The sequence below is a fragment of the Mangifera indica genome, chromosome 13 (assembly GCF_011075055.1).
Source record: "Mangifera indica cultivar Alphonso chromosome 13, CATAS_Mindica_2.1, whole genome shotgun sequence".
NCBI lineage: Eukaryota > Viridiplantae > Streptophyta > Magnoliopsida > Sapindales > Anacardiaceae > Mangifera > Mangifera indica.
This window is the reverse complement of record NC_058149.1, coordinates 10867583-10887032: the sequence shown is the minus strand read 5'-3', so window position 1 is coordinate 10887032 and position 19450 is coordinate 10867583. Positions and strand designations below refer to the sequence as shown.

At 32.6% G+C, this 19450-nt stretch overlaps 4 protein-coding genes across 6 annotated transcripts; all 4 read right to left on the bottom strand.

Annotated features, from left to right (window-relative positions):
• Positions 1-65: 65 nt before the first annotated feature.
• Positions 66-4046, bottom strand: LOC123194598 (protein HEAT STRESS TOLERANT DWD 1). Of its 2 annotated transcripts, none has more exons than XM_044607881.1 (12): positions 3887-4046; positions 3626-3789; positions 3087-3165; positions 2463-2642; positions 2253-2351; positions 1999-2167; positions 1777-1883; positions 1494-1633; positions 1324-1396; positions 734-849; positions 487-604; positions 66-404 (listed from the first exon to the last, which is right to left on the bottom strand). In XM_044607881.1, the coding sequence occupies exons 1-12, from the start codon at positions 3932-3934 to the stop codon at positions 273-275; spliced, it is 1425 nt and encodes a 474-aa protein (XP_044463816.1). In that variant the 5' UTR covers positions 3935-4046; the 3' UTR covers positions 66-272. The 2 variants fall into 2 exon arrangements, with proteins under 2 accessions (XP_044463816.1, XP_044463815.1); XM_044607880.1 differs by having other exon boundaries at positions 3626-3792; positions 3887-4033.
• A 613-nt stretch (positions 4047-4659) lies between these two features.
• On the bottom strand, positions 4660-7596 carry LOC123194597. The gene is made up of 7 exons (XM_044607879.1): positions 7519-7596; positions 7368-7427; positions 7121-7280; positions 6888-7018; positions 6062-6464; positions 5633-5950; positions 4660-5535 (listed from the first exon to the last, which is right to left on the bottom strand). The coding sequence occupies exons 5-7, from the start codon at positions 6125-6127 to the stop codon at positions 5353-5355; spliced, it is 567 nt and encodes a 188-aa protein (XP_044463814.1). The 5' UTR covers positions 6128-6464; positions 6888-7018; positions 7121-7280; positions 7368-7427; positions 7519-7596; the 3' UTR covers positions 4660-5352.
• Positions 7597-7990: 394 nt separating this feature from the next.
• Positions 7991-10622, bottom strand: LOC123194596. Of its 2 annotated transcripts, none has more exons than XM_044607877.1 (2): positions 10404-10622; positions 7991-8760 (listed from the first exon to the last, which is right to left on the bottom strand). In XM_044607877.1, the coding sequence occupies exons 1-2, from the start codon at positions 10405-10407 to the stop codon at positions 8306-8308; spliced, it is 459 nt and encodes a 152-aa protein (XP_044463812.1). In that variant the 5' UTR covers positions 10408-10622; the 3' UTR covers positions 7991-8305. The 2 variants fall into 2 exon arrangements, with proteins under 2 accessions (XP_044463812.1, XP_044463811.1); XM_044607876.1 differs by having other exon boundaries at positions 10414-10621.
• A 4093-nt stretch (positions 10623-14715) lies between these two features.
• On the bottom strand, positions 14716-16221 carry LOC123194595 (GATA transcription factor 21-like). The gene is made up of 3 exons (XM_044607875.1): positions 15752-16221; positions 15344-15673; positions 14716-15264 (listed from the first exon to the last, which is right to left on the bottom strand). The coding sequence occupies exons 1-3, from the start codon at positions 15956-15958 to the stop codon at positions 14911-14913; spliced, it is 891 nt and encodes a 296-aa protein (XP_044463810.1). The 5' UTR covers positions 15959-16221; the 3' UTR covers positions 14716-14910.
• Between the last annotated feature and the right edge of the window lie 3229 nt (positions 16222-19450).

Here is a 19450-nt window from a genome sequence, read left to right as displayed (position 1 = left end):
ATTATTAAATTCAAGTTTTACCTAGTTTAATTTTAAGGGGCGATTTGGACCGGGTGGGATCCTTATTGCCAAAAAAATCTCTTAACACACCTATGGCAGTTTACACGAAATCTTTGGGAGCAACAGCAAGCAAACAAATCTCACCCTGTGTCCAGAAGATTAAAAAAACCAACTTTTCTTCCCACAGTTCAGTAACTGATAATTTACGAATCTAACCCGGCTGCCATGATGATGCATTGGCAGCCTCTCGGCAGCATGGCAACATTATACTCTCAAGCAACAGTCTGTGGAAGGGTACTTTGTATGTTGGAAGGCATCAGAATGTTAAAACCATCGGCTGCAGTTGATACAATCATTCCAGGTATCTGATTATGCCAATGAAGCTCTTTCAAGTCTTTTTGTCCCTGTTTCACATTACACAATCAACAAACTATTCGATTCTATTTTAGCAAATAAGAATTAATGAGAAATGCAAATATGAATTACCTGATGCACAAACAGTAGTTGAGGAGGTAAATCTTCTGGGGCATTTACTTGCTCTTTTGTTTTAGCTTTGAATTCTGCTTCCTCTTCCTCGTCCTTTTCCAAAGAAAGGTCCCATATCCTGGTCAAGGAAACCAGATGATAAATAAATTATAGCGTGATGAAAGAGAGTCGTATAAAATTGTGCTCCAGCTAGTTTGTCTATCTATTTCTACTGGCTCCCGTAATTTGGCCTTTGCGTACTACTTACGTTAACTGATTGTCAGATGATGAAACTGCCAAAGTAGAGCCTTCATGTGGACTCCACTCAATGGATGTAATAGGGTGTTTATGGTACTCAAAATGTGCTACAACAGAATCTCCTCCCTGCCCACATGGAAAATGCCAGTAACATAAGATCAGCAGTACCAAAAATACCAAAAACTAACATAATTAACTCATGACTATAAAAGACACTCTTTCTCTTCTTTAAGATGACTAAAATATATATTAAGATACCAATCATTAGTAGGCGAACAAAATAAAAAAAAAGACCAAATGAGCAAGGCAAAACTAAGTTACTCAACAGATTGAATCAGCCAACATACTCATGATGTTTAACAGTCAAACCAAGCATGGTCGAAATCTAAATATTATCAGTAGCAATAATGGATCACACTGAACATGAAGAAAGCAGTTGAGATATCAGATGCTAACATATATCAAGGATGTGGCACTCTGAAAGAGAAAAAGTAAAGGAAACAATTATCTAACAGTCGTATTCCTCGCAATGAGAATTTGCCAATATAATGACATACTTCCTCTATATAAATGTTGTATCCCAGCTTAAAATAGACATACCTTGAGCAATCTTAGATCATGAATGGAAAACGTTCCATCATCACTTCCAGATGCCAAAAGACAGCTTGCCAGCCTAGTCAGAATCAGCAAATGACAGGCTGAGGTCAATTACATGTACTGAGAGAAACTTGTTGAAAAGGAGTGTCAAATATGTTGACAGATTCACGTACCTGTTCCATGAGATTACATTCACATCCGCGTTATGTGCCTTAAAAGAAGTTAATGCTGACTTTCCAACACGTGCATCCCAAATTGCTATGGTTCCATCCACAGAACAAGAGGCAAATACATCAGATTCTGTAGGGCTCCACTACATTGACAAAAGTTGGAAAAAAGAACGGTTACAAGATTGAACTATAAATCAGTAAGCTGTTTGTATTCTATCATGAGTTTGGATACAGATACTAAATATCATATAGGATTCAAGTATTTATTCATAGGTAGAACGTGTACTTGTAGATCTTCAACACTTGCAGAATGTCCAACAAAAGGTTTAGGATCAACATTCCAGGTAGAATCAGATGCAGGCTCCCATAAATGAATGTAACTCTTGCAGTCCCCTTCAAAATGAAAAGGAGGTAAAACATTAGAACCAATTTAATATCTGTAAAATAACAGAACACTGAAGACTTTAGGGAAACATAATCACAGATGAGTAAAAGTATCTAACAATACCAGTTGCAAGTCTTCCAGGAGTAACAGGATTCCAATCTATCGCATAGCCCTCATCCTTGTGCCCCCCAAACTTAACTAATGGAGTCTGATTAAAAACCTGAGAAGCTCCCTGGCTAGCTTCTATTTCCGATTCAGCTAAAGCATTTAGATGAGAGCGAAAATCCCATACCTGGATGAATAGGGCCAAATAAAATTAGGATTCACTTATGATATGAAACATGAGCTTCTCCATATTCTAAGGAAGCAAGTATGACCTGCACATGACCAGTGTCTCCCCAAGATGCGCATATATGGGGATTTTTTGCCATGGCACGTATGCGATTAACACATCCTTGATGAGCAACCTTGCGTAACTGTATATGTGCACAAAGAAATTACAGAAAAGTATAAGGAAGTAGGAAGACAATAAGCATCATAGATAATTTTCAGTCAAAAATGAATTAAATGTCAACACAAGACTTTGCCTGCAAAGTTGGTGAACCCGAACCACCTTCCCTCTCATCTTCACTATCTTCATCACTATCACCACTTTCACTATCCATATCGTCATCTCCAGCAGCAGCTTTAGGCACCAAGTCATGCCTTTTCCCAGAAATGTTAGATACTTTAAACACTCCAATAGAATTCCAAGCAGCTTTCTCTGCCTGCAGAAAAGGAATATGATCATCAAGTTACAATGATTGAATTGTGAGATAAGGAGGGATTAGAAAGATAACACACATACATTATTTTTCCCTCTGTTCCAAATAAGCCTGTTTTAGGTTTTTATACAAGCAAAAGGTCACACAACATGTTATGAATAAAAACCATGTCTGCATGCTCAACTCAAAAATTTTGTTAATTCGCATAGTATTTCTGTTCCCCAAAAAAAATAAATATGTATATTCCATAAAGCTAAACAATTCATATCTTTACATGCTCAACTCACACACCGAAGATACAGAATGCTCATACCAACATTTAGAAATATAAAAATCACTGACGGACATGATGCAAAGACAGACTAAATATCTTTTAGTGGATGATTATCTTAGAAGACATGTCTAGATTCACAAAATTACTTAAGACTGATAAGATATAGAAATTACCTGAGTCCCAGCAACAAAATACACTGTGTGTGGAAATTCATTCCGCACCAAACCCAATGTATCACACACTACATCAAAGCTGTCAAAAGTAATAAAAACTAACATTGAATTAGATAAAATTGTAATCGTCATTATTTTCAAAGCATATGCAGAAAAATAAAAGAAAATGCTTTAAAATGCCTATATTTTCCTAATACAAAAACAATTATGAGATCAAATATGTATCCTGCAAAATATGTAATGTTCAGGAGCACATGAATGAAGCTTTACGAACTCAATTGAAATCAACCGAACAGTTCCCTTAGCCTCTGCTCACCAGAAGTTAAATTTTTGCTTAAGTATTCAAAATTTATTTTGACAGAGCATAAACAATGTAACAACGTAAAAATATCCTAGTTTTAACAAAACTCAATCCAAAAACAAATTAAAAGTAATCAAAATTTTGCATGTTACATGGAAAAAGCAAGAATTGCCCAAAACACAGTTAAACCACAAAAACATTAAAAAAAAAATTAAAAAGAATTATTTATTGACAGAACCTTAAACAAGGCCAACCGATGTGAAAGGCGTGAAGGGAATTGTAGGCAGTTGGGTCACACTGAAGCTCTTCTCCTTCCTCTAACTTATCAACTCCTGGTTGCCACACCTTTGTAGGCAATGACGGTGCTGAAGAAGACGATGATGACCCATCTCCTTTGGAGCCCTTCTTAAGAGTAAGTGAATAATTTGGTTAACAATCATAACTAATTTATCAACAAATGAACTAAGGAAATACGATAAATTGATTAATCCGACACAACCTTGTTCTTCCTCTTGGCCTTTTTAGGGTTCTTGAGGCTGCGAACCATTGTTAATTTTTCTTCGTTTTCGTTTTTGTGGGTGATGACAGTTTTGGTGCTTTGTGGGTTTTGCAGTGGAGCTAGGGTTTTACGCCGCTTTTATTACCTGGGTTTTATTTTTTTAAATAATTATTCTGATAATAATTATTTTTTTAAATAATTATGGATTAATGGATATTGTTACTTTACAGTTTTTACTTTTTAACTTAATACAAAAAGAATACAAAAAATAGTTAATAAAATTATATATACATATTTTTTATACACATTTTGAATATATAAATTATATATTATCATATGATTTGATGATTTTGAATTAAAAATAAGTAATATTCAATTATATGATTACAAATTATTTATTTATTCAAATTGTGTATACAAAGTTTTGCTCAAAATATTTAAAGCATTTGATGACTCCAAATACTACTTCAAGCCTTAGATGATGACAGAGGATGGCAACACCACTTCTTTCAGCTGCAAAACAAAAAGGCCAAAAGACTTATTCCCACCTAAGGATTAGTGTAAATCCAAACTCACATCCACTAATTTTCCAAATCTCAAATATTTATCCATCTGTTAATTTTGGCTGTAGAGCTTCTCAAGAGTTTTACAGTTCAGCCACAAGTGTTTGATACTAATGGGGTTAACAAATGCAGTCAAATGACAAATCCATGAAGGGTTGCTTCTCTTTTTTCTTCTACTGGTCATCTATATTCACCTAGAAAACCAAGATCATTAAAAACTGCTATTCCTCCCTTTATTAGATTTCTCATCGTCTTTATTCCCTGTAATTTCATACATACTACTTGAGCATGTGCATGTGCGCATGTATATGTGAGATCAATTGAATTTCAAATCATACACATGATAATCATAATGCAAGATGACATCCTAAACATATATCGACAGACCAAAAGCCTATTTGGGACTTAGATACCTCTTCTGCATTTTCTGATACTGAAACTTTTTCTCCATTTATTCTTCCTTCAGTGTGACAATTACTCATTAGATGCATCAAATGTTTGCTGCCAGTTGTTATACACGAGCTTCTTGATTCAACTGGAAATATCCGGTTACCATGACATATGGAGGAGTAATGTTTATCTTTCCAGTTCTTTTCTAAACATCCCGGATAACGTCCTTTGCTACTGTATTTTATAGATGATTTTCCAGCGGAATGTCGCTGATTCATAAAAAATTTACCAGTCTCCACCTGTATGCCCATCACGCATTCTTCCTGGAACTTTAGCTGCTTTACCTGTGGATGCTCTTAACAAATCTCTAGAAGAAATTTTTCCTTCCTTTAACTCATATTCATTATCTGTAAGTTCATTCTTCATATTTTCAGTTTTTCTTTTACTTTTAACATCTGCTTTACTTAACTCGAGCTGCCTGGTGTCCAGATATTCTTTAGCTTCACTGGCAGCTCAAACAGAACCATGCTTATCTCCTCCTTTCCTGGTATATGTTGAGGCCTGTTGCAAACCTCCTGCTGTTGGTTTAACCTTGTCTGTCTTAACTTCAACGAAAATCAAAGTTTTTAGACCTTCCGTTCCAATCTTGTTCGACTGAAATTTAAGTGGTGGTGATTTCACATAAGGTCTCATATCCTGTTTCAAGCCAAGCTTCATATCTTAACTTTTGACCAAGAATTGCTTCGTAAGTAATAATATAAAGAATTCTCTGGAAGCAAAAAATGTTTTTCACCTGAGGAAGACTACTTTCGAAGGCACTTATCATATTTCTCACATTGCTTGGAGCTTTCCCCAATGGACTCCGCATCTGTGGACTATCTGAATTGCTTTCATCTAGTTTAGGGCCAACTAAATTATTCTTTGCAGCAACAATCAATTCTGAGCTTTCTGACAGATAAGAAGCTTCCTCTGAGCGAATGGCCATTTCAGGAACATCATCCACGGGTGTCATAGTCGCAATCTTCTCAACAAAACTCCTGCAGCTTACTTCAGTTAGATGCTCATCAAACCCTTGAGTCAAAAGTGATTGATGAAGTCTCCTTGCATCCATCTGTACCATTCTAAAACAGTGGAATGGCCATAAGAATCTCAATGATACTTTCTGTCTTCACCTTCTGGATGAAGAGAAAATTTAACTCAGAAATGTTAAGCAATCCTTAACTGGGATAGCTTGCTTCTGAAGAGAAAATGTTTCTTCTTGTTTTTCAGTTCCTAATCTTTCATTCATAGTGATGTCTACAGTAGTCGATTCCAAACCATATTGTGCAGCTGCTACTTCACTTTGAAGAAGACTTGTTTCTGAAACTTGAGAAAATGAAACCTCTATAAGTCAGAACATTAAACAAAGAAATTTCTAGACATTGTATCTTAAACCAGAAATTTTCTGTTTCATCTTTTACTTTCTTCTTATAATACTTTTAGTGGTTATGCAAGATCAAACCTGAGACCTCTTGGTTATGGAACAATGATGATTCAGCAGTAATACCAACACTAGTAGCGTTTTCTAGACTTGTTAGATTGGCACTGGTAAGTTCCCCATATTTCCTTCTCAATGCCGATTCTCTCTGCAAATGAACTTTAAGCATCACTAACGGCTACATAACAACAATGAAAACAAAAAGATAAAACACATATGAAACTAATCATTCCACACTTAGGAAGAACAAAGAGAAGTTGTTAAACACAACAGATTGTCTGGTTTAGCTACTAGTAAGCTTCTTACAGAATAAATATTCGATTGGCATATATAACCGGCTTATTAAGTAGAATCTTTCAGAAACAATTTAGTGACCAAGAATTTAAACGAACAAAAATGAGGTGTTTAACCGTTCAAAGAGTCAGCTTGAATCATGGCCAAGGTTTAATTCTATGTTGGTAGAAGATACACTAGCACCGTAGATTTTCTTTTCCATTTCAAATCGAAGTCGTCTGACTTCATATGGGTCAACTCTGGAAAGGGTTGACACATTTGAATACAAGAATAGTACCATGATGCGGATCCACTGCCGCTCTTCTTCACTAGGGATAAATTGCAACTTCAAATGCAGATGCCCACCTCCATCCAGGGGAAAAGTCTGGTCCCAAAGACCTTTCTCGACCACCAATCTGGTTTCAAAATCTGCTCCAAAGTATGATTATCCCCATCATCCTCATTGCTAAATGAAATTAAATGTATATTGTGCATGATAGATAAATGGAAAGGGGAGAACATATAATAAACCTGTTCATAATATCTCATTTCCCTCAGCATCATGAAGTTCAATTTTCAAATTGTCCTGAAGGGTTGTTAATGGACTGCATTTAAAAGTCTGATATATTGGATCTTTACAAGGAGAAGTCTTCCCCGCCCCAAGTTTGATACTGTTTTTTCCCCAGGAAAACTGCATCATGAAACATAGATAAATATCCCAGAAAAATCTTCTTCTCAAGATGTATATATTAAAAACAAAAGCCCCTGATTGCCTAACCATTGATAGATATTCGTGGAGGCGGTGTTGATGATGACTGAAGACCCTTAAACTTCACAACTGAAATGTATGGAATTGGAAAAGGGAAATTAGTAGGAAAATAACTGTAGCATTTGAATGACAGTTAAAAAGGCTGGTGCTGTGGTAATACCTGATACTAGAATGGTTCCTGGCATTTGAGGTAGAAATTTGTATTGAAAGGAAGCATAGAGTAGATAAGAGTTTAAGCAGGGACAATAAGTTGCAAATTTAATTTCTAATTAATATTTTGAATAGTTTGCTTCGAAAGAAGCAGGGGGCACCATGAGAGAGGGATTGGATGGAAAGACATACTTGCGGTTGGACTTGACTAACGGTTTACATGGTAGGGCCGCATAGCAATCAAGAATCATATGACCCACCTGGGCCACCGCAAAAGTTTGCAAGCCAAATCTCTCATTTTGTCCTACTCCAAGCTTTGAAGCTTGACCTTTTTCTTGTTTTCTGCTGGAAAAACGTTCACCTCCCCTAAAAATTCAAAATAAACAATGAAAGTAAAACTCAATAACTTATTGAATAATGCATATCAATAGGCTGCAACTTGGTATCATGCTTATGCTTAACCACATAAATTACAAAAGGCCTGTCACTAAAAAGGTTTCCTTGTTAATAAAATAATTTGATTGAATAAGTCACAGATATGACTGAGATAGAAAAGTCGACCACTCAGGACCCCTTATTTCTAAATACACAGACCAGTTTGTACCCAGAGAATCGTCCGCATATTGGATTTGGTAGTTCATTACATATGCCAAAATTGTCCTTGTACTCTACAGAGTCCCCGCCTACCCTTTTGAAGAAACATAAAATACACCACCAATCTGGTAACTACTAAAGTTTAATGTCTGTCTTACAACAAATGGGTGAGTTATAAGAATTGTGACAAGAAAGTCATCCAGTTAAAGTTGGGGAATTGATTTTGCATGGATAAACTGCTTAAGAATCTTCTTTTCTTCATCAATTTGTTGTTCCTCTTCCCAATTCTTCTGTTCTGCTTTTCTTTTCTCATCCAAGATCATCTGTTTCTCTTCCAAGATCGTCTGTTTCTCTTCCAAGATCGTCTGTTTCTCTTCCAAGATCATCTGTTTCGCTTTTCTTTTCTCTTCCAAGATCATCTGTTTCGCTTTTCTTTTCTCTTCCAACATCCACTTGAAAAGCTCACGCTGCTGACCTTCAGAGATGGGCTCGCCCACCTTCACAGGCTCAATGGCAGTTGGTGGGATCAACGGCTCATCAGATATTGGGGGAGAAGAAACTTCAACTGCTGCTTTACCTTTCTCCTCCTCACTTGGTCTGACATCTTTGCTATCCTGCCCAATCTGGTGTTTCTTCCTTGCCTTTGCCAACATGTAAACTGCAAGAATTATCCAATCATTGAAATTCTCCATGTAACTCAGTCCTATTATTGAAAAACTACATCAAAAAAATTAAGTAATTGTTTTTATAAAAGCTTTTTGACATATTAAAAAGTACTTTCTAGAAATGATTTTTTTTTCCCTTTTTTTTTGTTTTCATTCTACAATTTTTATTAAATCTTAGAAGGATGTGTATTAGATAGATGATGTATCAGTTCTTTTTTAAATTTCAAGATGAATCAAGTAAAGTGTCGTTTATAAAGTTTCAAGAATGAAACATAATAGGAAAACCAGGCGTTAGAAAGCATTTTTAGTTGCGCATATGCTCCAACTCTATTTATAAATGCAAAAATGCTAGCTATAAATGTAAACATTTATAATGCCATGAGTTTGTTAATGCCAAACTGAAAAATTAAAAATGAAGGAGTCTCTCTAGCATCATGAAAACATACTTAAGATTTATAGTAGTGAAGAACAAACAGTTTAATTAACAAATATAGATTGAAAGTAATTCAGACAAATTTTTGCATAAGGACAATCATCGGACATGACAAAAATTTTCTAGATGTGCTACTAGAGTAATCTTAAGTCATCCTACCCGTCAACTACATAAAATCAGACTTGCACATCTGACCATGGAGCTTGGCTTAAACAATTTTATTTTGAAAAACTTCCGTGAGTCCCAATCAAAGCCTCCAACATTCAGTTTTGATATCAATATCAGCATACCACAACAATGACTACCCACTCATTAGGAATTATGCTCTCATGGAAACAAATATCGTTATCATTAGATTGTGTCACAGTCCCTATTTAATCATAGAATAAGAATGAGATTTTTTTTATGTAGTGAATACAGCTGTTCCTTAAAGGGTAAGAGTTGGAATGCTCAGTGGAATGAAGCTCTAGTGAAATATCTCAGAAATGGAAGGAGAAAATAAAATCTACTGACAACAGTCCATATATACACTATTATTCAGTAGATCTTTTATAGAGCATAGCTGAAAGGGCATTTGAGATGCAGTGGGGATGCCTTGTAGCTCCTTCAGTGGACTTATTTTTTTTCAATAAAACTATCCATACACATTTTTTATACACAATTTAATACACAAATGATATGTCATTATATGATTAGAGAATTTTGAATAAAAGATAAAGTAACACTTCTTCGTTTGTGTACTCAAATTGCGTAAAAAAAAAAAGAATACACATGGCATTGTTTTTTTTTTCCCTATTCACAGATGCATAATGCAGCCCAGATTCAAACAACTCTAGGAGAAAACACCCAACACAAGTTCTCATAACCAAATAATCTCAAATGAAAAAACACAATACATTAGCTGCCACATTTATAATAATGCCAATGCTTTATTCCACATTGAAACTCTAACAACCGGTAAAATTTGTTCATGATATCAGAAAAAGAAAGAGGTTTTCCCCATACATGCACCTTCCCATATAAAACCTCCACAGGATTAAAAACAGGACCCAAGCACTTCAGAAAAACTGAGATGAGGTGACCGAATAATAGTAAACACCAGCAGCCTGATAGTGATTTAAACTAAAACACAGTACACCAAAAACAACTATCTATCATTCCATCGAGCACATTACAGACAAGTAACATGGCGAATATACGTACTCATTTTTACCTCCGAGAGCGAAATTGGAAACCAATAAAAAACGCCAAATGGGTTTGAAACGCTTCATGCGCTGTTCCGTAGACGCCAAATTACGACCTTCGGCTTGAAGAGGCTCCATTAAACTAACTTCTCTTTCTTTGTTTTTTGGGGTGGATCTTCTTCACCGTTTGTTGACTATGCGCTCCAGACTGATATATAAATAAATATACATACACACACACACATATATATATATATATAAGTATTTAATTTTTTCCATATAAAACAGAGGAAATTAATTCAAATAGCTCAATGTTTATTTGTCTATACCATTTTAGCACATATTTTTTTATTACACCTTCTACCCAAGATAGTACCTTTGTATCCTTATCACCAATGGGGATGCTAGATACATTTGACCAAATAATGTTTTATTTCCAAATATGAAATATATAAATAGATTATTTTGAAAATGTTTATATAAATTATTATTATATTTGATAAAAATTAATAATTATAAATAATTATTATGTTTAGCTAAAAATAATAAAAAATATTAAGATATTATTTTACATAATAATAAAATTATGTATACCTATTTTAGACACACAAATATATATATACTTATATGTGTTATCATATGATTAGATAATTTTGAATTAAAGATAAAATAACATCCGATCATGTGATGACATATATAAATATGTATATAATTGTATACCCAAAGTAGATACATATAGTATTACTCTTTATTTGAATGTTTTTAAGTATAATTTTTTCAAAATATATTTCATATTAATTAGAAATGAGAGTATTTTACTCTTAAAAAATTTATAAGTAATGATAAAATTGTAACAAAATCAAGATTATCATAGTAATATTTTAATACTTAAGGTAAAAATGATAATCAAATTACTACATATATTATTTGTTATATTACTAGAAGATTATCATAATATTACTAACAAACCAAACAAATTAATACGAGTATTAAAAGATAGATTATTAAAATAATTTTTCTTTACTATGATCAAATGACCCCTAAGGTTAAAAATCCTATCCCTCACAATTCGTTCATCCATGATCTCAACCAAAAAATTCCTTAAAAACATGATGATTTATGTGTGGGTAAGCGAGATTAGGTTTTAAAATTATTTTTTTATTGTTTGGATGGATATTTTAATGTACAAGAATTTAGCCGATTTATATAATATTTTATAGAAATATAAATATAATTCGTAGACATTTTTCGATTATAAGTGAATATTATTACAATTTCAATTGATTCTCAAATGAAAACACGATGTCAATCAGTCCATCATAATTGGTTTTTGAGTCAACTATTAACAATTTATAATACCTATCTTTATACATCCGTTTGTTATCAATATCAGAAATTCATCCCTTTCCATATCCGAGCATAATATTTACCTCAATTATTTTTAAGAATGAATTGAAATTCTTAAGATTACAGAAATACACATGGTAAATTTAGAGATTTTTAACTAATGAAACAATATACAAAAACATACACACAAAAATGAAAAAAATTAATTAATTTCTCATATAGAATTCATGTTTTTATAAAACATTATATGACTCCCCTAATTTATCATATATTGAAATCCACCCAAACAATTAAAAAAATTCATTTATAAACCCAATTTCGTCGACTCGCACACCTACCTAACTTTTTTTAGAAAAATCATGTATTGTGTTTTCTTCATTTTGATAATCGAAATTACTCTACTCTTCAATCTAAAATATATTTGATATAATTCTAAAAGTAATATAACAAATTTAAGTTCATATAACCGAAAATTAAAAACACCAAAAGACATCTATTTTCAACGTTTCCATCACTAAAGTATAAACACTAAGAATCTAAGTTAAAAAATTTTTATTTAAACTAATGGGAAATAGACTTGCTTTGATTGTAGTGATTCTAATGTCGAAACTATCTTAACTTTTAACGATTTTTTTGATTAAGATAATAGATAAAAGAATTGTAGAGAGATGAAGATTCTTAACCTTAATGATAAAGGTAGAATAGGTAGAAAATTCGGATATTGACTAAAAATGTATAATAACATAATGTGAACTAAAAATGTATAAACTATTAAAAATTAGACTATTTAAATTAATTTTCCATAAATATTTACTTTTAAATTACAAGTAATCTATAAATAAATAAACACTAAATTTGGTACTTTGTTGATGAAGCTTTAATAGAAATAAATCTACTAATAATGGAATAAATCCATTAAAAATAAATAAATTAATAATAGGATAAAAAAGTTGATTATATAATTTAGAAATTTAAAATATTTTTTAATTTTTATTAATTTAAAATTATTTAATAAAAAATAATCAAAATAAAATGATAATTTTACTTCTTAAAATTATTGTTTCAAGTTTAATTTTAAATAGGAAAATATTATTTACATTTTATTTTGAATGAAAATTTGTTATTTATGTCAAGCTTCTCACAAAAGAGGAATCAAAAGAAATTTCTTACAATTTTCATAGTGGCTTTGGGTCATCTCTCAACCTTTTCACTTTGGTTGGATTCCAGTCTCAGTCCCATGTGTGTTCAAGTCATTGGGCCTTATCCAGCCCAGCAACTAAAATAGATTATTTATTTCAAAGGCCTTCTTTTCCCTGCATTCTAAACACAACTTACCCTTTTTTATTTTTAATACAAGCAATATTTTATATATATATAATTTAATACATAATTAAGATATTATTATATAACTAAGTATTATTTTATTTTTAATTAAAAATTACTCAATCAGGTTATAATATATTAAATGTATATTCAATAATATGTACATATAATTTTATAATTTTTGGGCTCCATCTTACTATCTTTAACAAACTTTTATTGTAATTAATTGTTTAAATCTTATTTCATATCTAAAATAACTCTTTAAACCATATTTGATTTATTTTCCTAATTTCAAACTTAATTAGATTTTTAATTTTTCAATCTTTTTCTCAATCTCAAACGTTGTAATATTTATTTTTTTTGTTTTTTAAACTCAAATTCATTTTTTAAATTAAAAAAATCGTGTCCAGTCTTTTTTTTTTAAGTTTTAGTTTAGTATTATAATGGTAATATTTAGACCTGATATTTCGTGTAGTATCAACTCAAATTTTAGGTTAGAAACTTTTAACTCTAACTCAATCTGAAATAGAATCGTAGTGAAATTTTTAATTTTAACCCAACTCTTTAATATTCAGATTGATTTGACTCAACCCAAATTGACTTAAACTGTCTATTATTTTCACTCTTCTAAATATTTTTAGTGTTTTAATTTCTTTACACAATTATCTCAATCTACTTTAACAAAACACACCATATAAAATTTTGTCTAATTTACAAATGATCTAAAAATTACATATCAAAACATTTAAAATATGTCAATAATTTTACTAACCAAATTACATTCTCACTACTGAATAATAACATAAAATATTTAAATAAAAATCAAGAATAATATGAGTAAATGCAATTAAATAAATATTCAACTATATATAATATGTAAGAATTTCAATTATTGTTAATATTATTTTTTAATATTTCAATAATTTATGTTTAATAAATTCTATTAAAATAACATTTTTTTTAAATATTTGAGTCAATTCAGATTACTTTTGCCAATCTTAACACTATTTAATTTAGTTTTGAGTGCCCAAAATAAATTTTGTATTATAAAAACTCAATCCTAATCTTTTTTTTTTTTGTGTTGTGTCGTACCTAGTTAATAAGTCGTTAAAAATTGTTAACTCTATATATTGTTGTTGTGGGAGATAATATATAGAGCTAAAAACTGAAATATGAGAAAGGTAGGAAATAAAAAATAAAATTATATGTATAAATAAATTATAGAAACTTATTTATACACTATTCCTAATTAACAAAAGAGGAGAAGTGTAACACATGTTTGTTTTCTTAATTTGTTGGAGTTTTAGGGTTTCTTATCACTAAGTACCTCCTTTCCTCCCCACAAATAGAATTAATCCAACTCAAAGTTTGATTAATTTTAAACCAATCAGTTCCTTTGAGGTAGCCCTCCCCTATCCAAATACTCAAGCTGCCAAAGTTGGATAATCGAGACAAGCCTGTATAGGTGGTCTTCTTGTACTAGTAGTAGTGCAATTTGAGGACCATTAAGGTCTGAATTCAGAACTCTATACAGGTGATTTATCAGCCAAAAACAACTGCAAACCCTACTGTGAATTTGATACCAAACAGAAACAGAATGTAGTCCATCTTTTAGCTCTCTAGTTGATTTGGTGATGAAGAAAACGCAAACAACCAAAGAATAATGCGAGTAAAAATCTTGAAAAGTTTATTAAGTGGAAACCAAAACAAGATGTTGAGATGAATGAACAAGTCCTCACGCACAATCACTGTATTTCTTTCTTCTAGGATTTTGTTTCCTAGTACTGTTCTCAGATCATTCTCACACAATTATGAGCTTAAATATTAGTAATAATTAAGATGGATTCTTCAAAAACTCAGCCATGAACAAGGCCATAAGATAGAGCCATTAGTAGGATGGCGGCTTCCTTCTCATCTTGTGGGAAAACTCGTTGAAAAGCTGAATTCTTACTCAAGATTATCCTCAAGTCTTCAAAACAAAGCTTCTTTTTGCCCCGCGATGGGGACGCGAATTTGCGCCTTTTCTTGAATGGAAGACAACTATTATTGCTCGATGATGATGATGATGATGTCTTATCTTTGTGCTGCGGCTTACTCTTCTTAGATATACTATCACCTGCAACTGCACCGCCATTGGTCGCAGCTGCTGCTGCCGCTGCCATAGCCCGTCTCGCTTTCCTTTGCCGAATTCCACAGGCGTTGCACAGCGACTGCAAACCGAAAAAAAGAAAAGGCTAAAGGGTGTGCAAATTAAGGATGGTATTAATCAGATCAATGTTAATTGCGTACCTTGGGGCCTCTAGGTCCACTTCTCCAAAGAGGGGTCTTAGTTGTGTTACAATCAGCACAAACCCTAATTGTGGTGTTGTTGTTGTTGTCGGGATGAAGTTCAAACTTTTGCATAGAGTTATTTGGTATATCATCAGCAGCACCTGAATGCATCATCTTCTTCATCAGCCTCATCTTTGAAGACATCCACTTAACCGAAGTACTATTTTCACTTTGGTTTTCATTTCTCTCTTCTTTCTTCCAGATAGAGAACTTGAGACCACTGTCGCTCTCATTCACCACTGTCGTCTGATGCTCCCATGATCCCTCTTGTGAAACAAATATTTTAGCCTAAAATAAAGATAATACATCAGCTATGGTCATATAATTGAAATCATCGTACGAATTAACATGTTTATCATTAATTACCTCCTGTTGGTGTTGTAAGTGATAGGGCTCCATATGATAATATCCTCCCGCTTGTTCTTGAGCTGGGTTGGAGACACCAACACATGGGTGAGTAGAAGAAGATGGAGAAGCTGAAGATTGAGAATTTAAAATGAATATCTGTTGATGTTGATCTTCTTTGAGGTCTAAAGGAAAAGGAGTTAAGGGTGTGTGAAAATTTGGAGTCATGGGATCAAGTGAGAGAAACAGAATGAAGGGAAAATAATAGAGTTGAATTGTTTATCTTTCTCAGCTTGCTGTCCAGAAAAGATGGAAGAGAGATGAGGAGGAAGAGGGGACAAGATTTGAAATGAGAGAGAAATGGCAACAGAAAGGCCCTAACCAACACACAAATAAAACACTGTTCAATGGCTCTTCGCTACCGCAGACCTATAGGAGCTTCACGTGACTTGATGAAACCAAACAAGTTAAAAAGACAAAATTCTTCAAAAGGATAATTGTGGAATGCAACTACACCATCCACCACATTCAAATATATAAAACCCTATCTCTAAAGTTTTCACTCTGCCCGCTTAACGCTAGTTGGAGAAAGAAATTATGCAATGCCAGCCACACAAATTATGATGATAATACAACTTAGATCACTCATCAATCACATATATATAACCAATCCTCTCTATTATGTCCACGAAACATATTTATATCATGTATAATTTTTTAATTAAAGCAATTAGAAACATTAAAAATGATCATTACTATGAGTGAGTAAATCTTATTTAGGTCAAATTATCCTTTTAAGACTAGATTAATTATACTAAATAGATAATTTTTTTTTACAACTGAGATTTCACTAGTATTTGTTGAATCGATAAACTTGAAGGTGACAAGATCTTACTAGTATTTATTAAACAGGTAAAGTTGGGAGTGATTAAACTCACAACTCACTAGTATTTGTTGGATAGACAAATTTGGGAGTGACGAGATCTCACTAATATTTATTAGACAGGTAAACGTAGAGGTAACTGGATCCACAATCAATACATCAAATAAATCAAGATTTCACAAATACAATAAAAGCTCGAATTCAGACTTTTATTTCAGAAATTTTAATATTCTATCAATTTTATTAATTCTTGAATTTAATGATTGAACTGTAACTATTATTCCCATACTTAAAATTTTTTTTTTTATATATTTAAACGGCTCTTTCGGCCACTGTTTCACTGTTCCTATTATCAATTGAGATCATGGGCATGATCGATTGTTTAGATGTGAGAGACATGGTTCAGAGTCCCATAAGTACAACTTCTCCTCCACCCTAGTATAGCCAAAACCCAATTAATGCTTTTGCAGGCAAGAGACACTCGGCGTCCTCTTCTCTCCCCCACAAATTCGGAGTAAATTTATTTATTTAACCATTACGGTGTTTTTTTTTTTTTAAGTTTTGGCTCCATAAGTTAATTATAAAATGATTAAATAATCGTGGTTAGTCAACTCCATTGGGTTTAGAAAATAAAAGACTAGCTTCTAGCTCCGTCGATTCTATTTTTCCCTGTTTAACACTCTCTGTCCTCTGTGACAGTGAAACGACCGCGGCTGAAAAAGCTAAGAGAAAAAAGCTGACTGAAAAGAGAAAGGGCCTGTATGAAAACGTTTTCTCAAAACGACATCCAATCCTATAAAGTCATTGCTCTCTGTATAGTTTCATTCTTAATAAGGGAAACCAATCAACCAGTAAACGAAGCAAACTGGAGCAAGCACAAACTAAGGGAAAATTATTTTATCTAAGTTTGGACCTACTTCAATGCAAGTACCTCACATGAGCAAGAGCAACCCAAAATTTGTCAAAGCCTGGGGCATTAATTGCTCTCTCTCTCCCTTGTTTGTTGCTGATCCTACATGTGACGTCATCTTTTGCTCAGTACAAATACTTATCACGAGTTGTTTCTATTCTTTATAACCTTTGTCTCTTCTGCTATATGTTGATATTCATGACTCAGCAAAATATCAAATGTTAACCATCACTCACCAGTATTGCTACAACTCGCTTGACGTTTTAAGTAAAAATAATTCTTCAGGATCTAATTAGGTATACGTTTTGTCTATCAGGTTCAGTCACCTCTACCTGATAGTTCCTTTTTTTTTGTTTTTACTAAGCCATCGATGTTTGTCTTTCCTGTGTTAATATTTTTCTTATTCTTTCCAGGATCTAAGCATTTTTACCAAAGTAAATGAACCTTGCAGGTTTTTTCAGCTGGAGGATTGCTAGGGTTACCCATCTTTATACTAGTTAAAACTATTATAATATCTTGACACGGGTTAACATTAATTATAATTTTTTTTAATAAAATCAGATAATTAAATAGTCTAATCACAATTTATAAATAACTTTAAGTGATTAATGATGATAAATCTATCTTCTGGGTAGATAGCATTAGTATAGATCTTAAGAGTTATTGAACTTTTAATAGAGCTTCATTAACTTAATATATAGTGGCTAGATATCTTCTTTGAAACTAATACAATATACATATTATAAGTTATCATTCAAAAAGGTTTCAGGAGCAAAAAATCGGTCACTCTAGTGCAACTACCCTTGACAATTTTAGGAATTCAGATTTTTAGATTACATAACATTTCAGGTATTTTTACAACTCTAAAATTTTAAATCAATATATTTCATACCATATGCATAGATTTGTGGAATTAAGACCACATAATTTTATGTTTGTCCACGTAAATAAATCTTTTATATATACTGAAATCTTAAATTGCGGCAAAAATATCCCATAGAGGTAAATCAAAATCTTGTATATTTGTAGGAAGGAAAAGTAATATCTGAAGAAACGGACAGAGACGAAGCAATAAGAGAACGTATGAGGTACTTGTCTACATCGAGGAAGAGAAGATAAATAAATAAATAGACAAAAATTCGTATGATAACGAGGAGAGCTACGTATGCGGCCTACTAATCACTCGTGTACATGTTGAAGCGAGAGACATGGATGAAGACATGGTGAAAATATTATCCTGTATGGTGTCAGTAATATGAGGTATGTCCAATAACCGGTAGTTTTCAACGTGGTCTTCAAAATCTGAGGGGCCATGGCGTTTCAGCTACAAGACACTGCTCTTTCTATGCCCAAAGGTCCCATATCTTCACTCTCTCTCGCTAGCTAGATAAGCAAAGCAATGGTGGTGCCAGAAAATTCTCATGGGCAAGCCTGGATATATGCCATCTGCAATTACCGTCACACATATATGTTGTGGCCACTAGCTATATCTCATCATCAGTTCCAAGGTCAATTAAACCTCATATAATTAATCTATTGATCATTAATATCTGATAGATCAACCACAGGTTACCAAATCTTCAACTTTATTTGTGCTTTCTCTTCAACATTTTTTAAATCTATAACGTTTCCTTGTGGTCTCAATCTGATACAGTTCAAGTACTGAATATACGGTTGAGACACATCACGTCTCCATTGACAAATAAAAGGGTTAGCCTAAAGTTTTGAATGATCAAAATTAATTTAATTTGTATAAGAATTCCCTAAATGATCTTAGCCATTTAAAATGTTTATATACAGTGACTCAAAAATGTGTCATCTGTTATAATTTTATGTGGAAAAAAAAAAAAAAAAAGATGCCCTAAGCTTGTCTCAAAAATAAATCATGAATATAATGCGAATCAAAAGAAAAGAACCAAACGCGGCG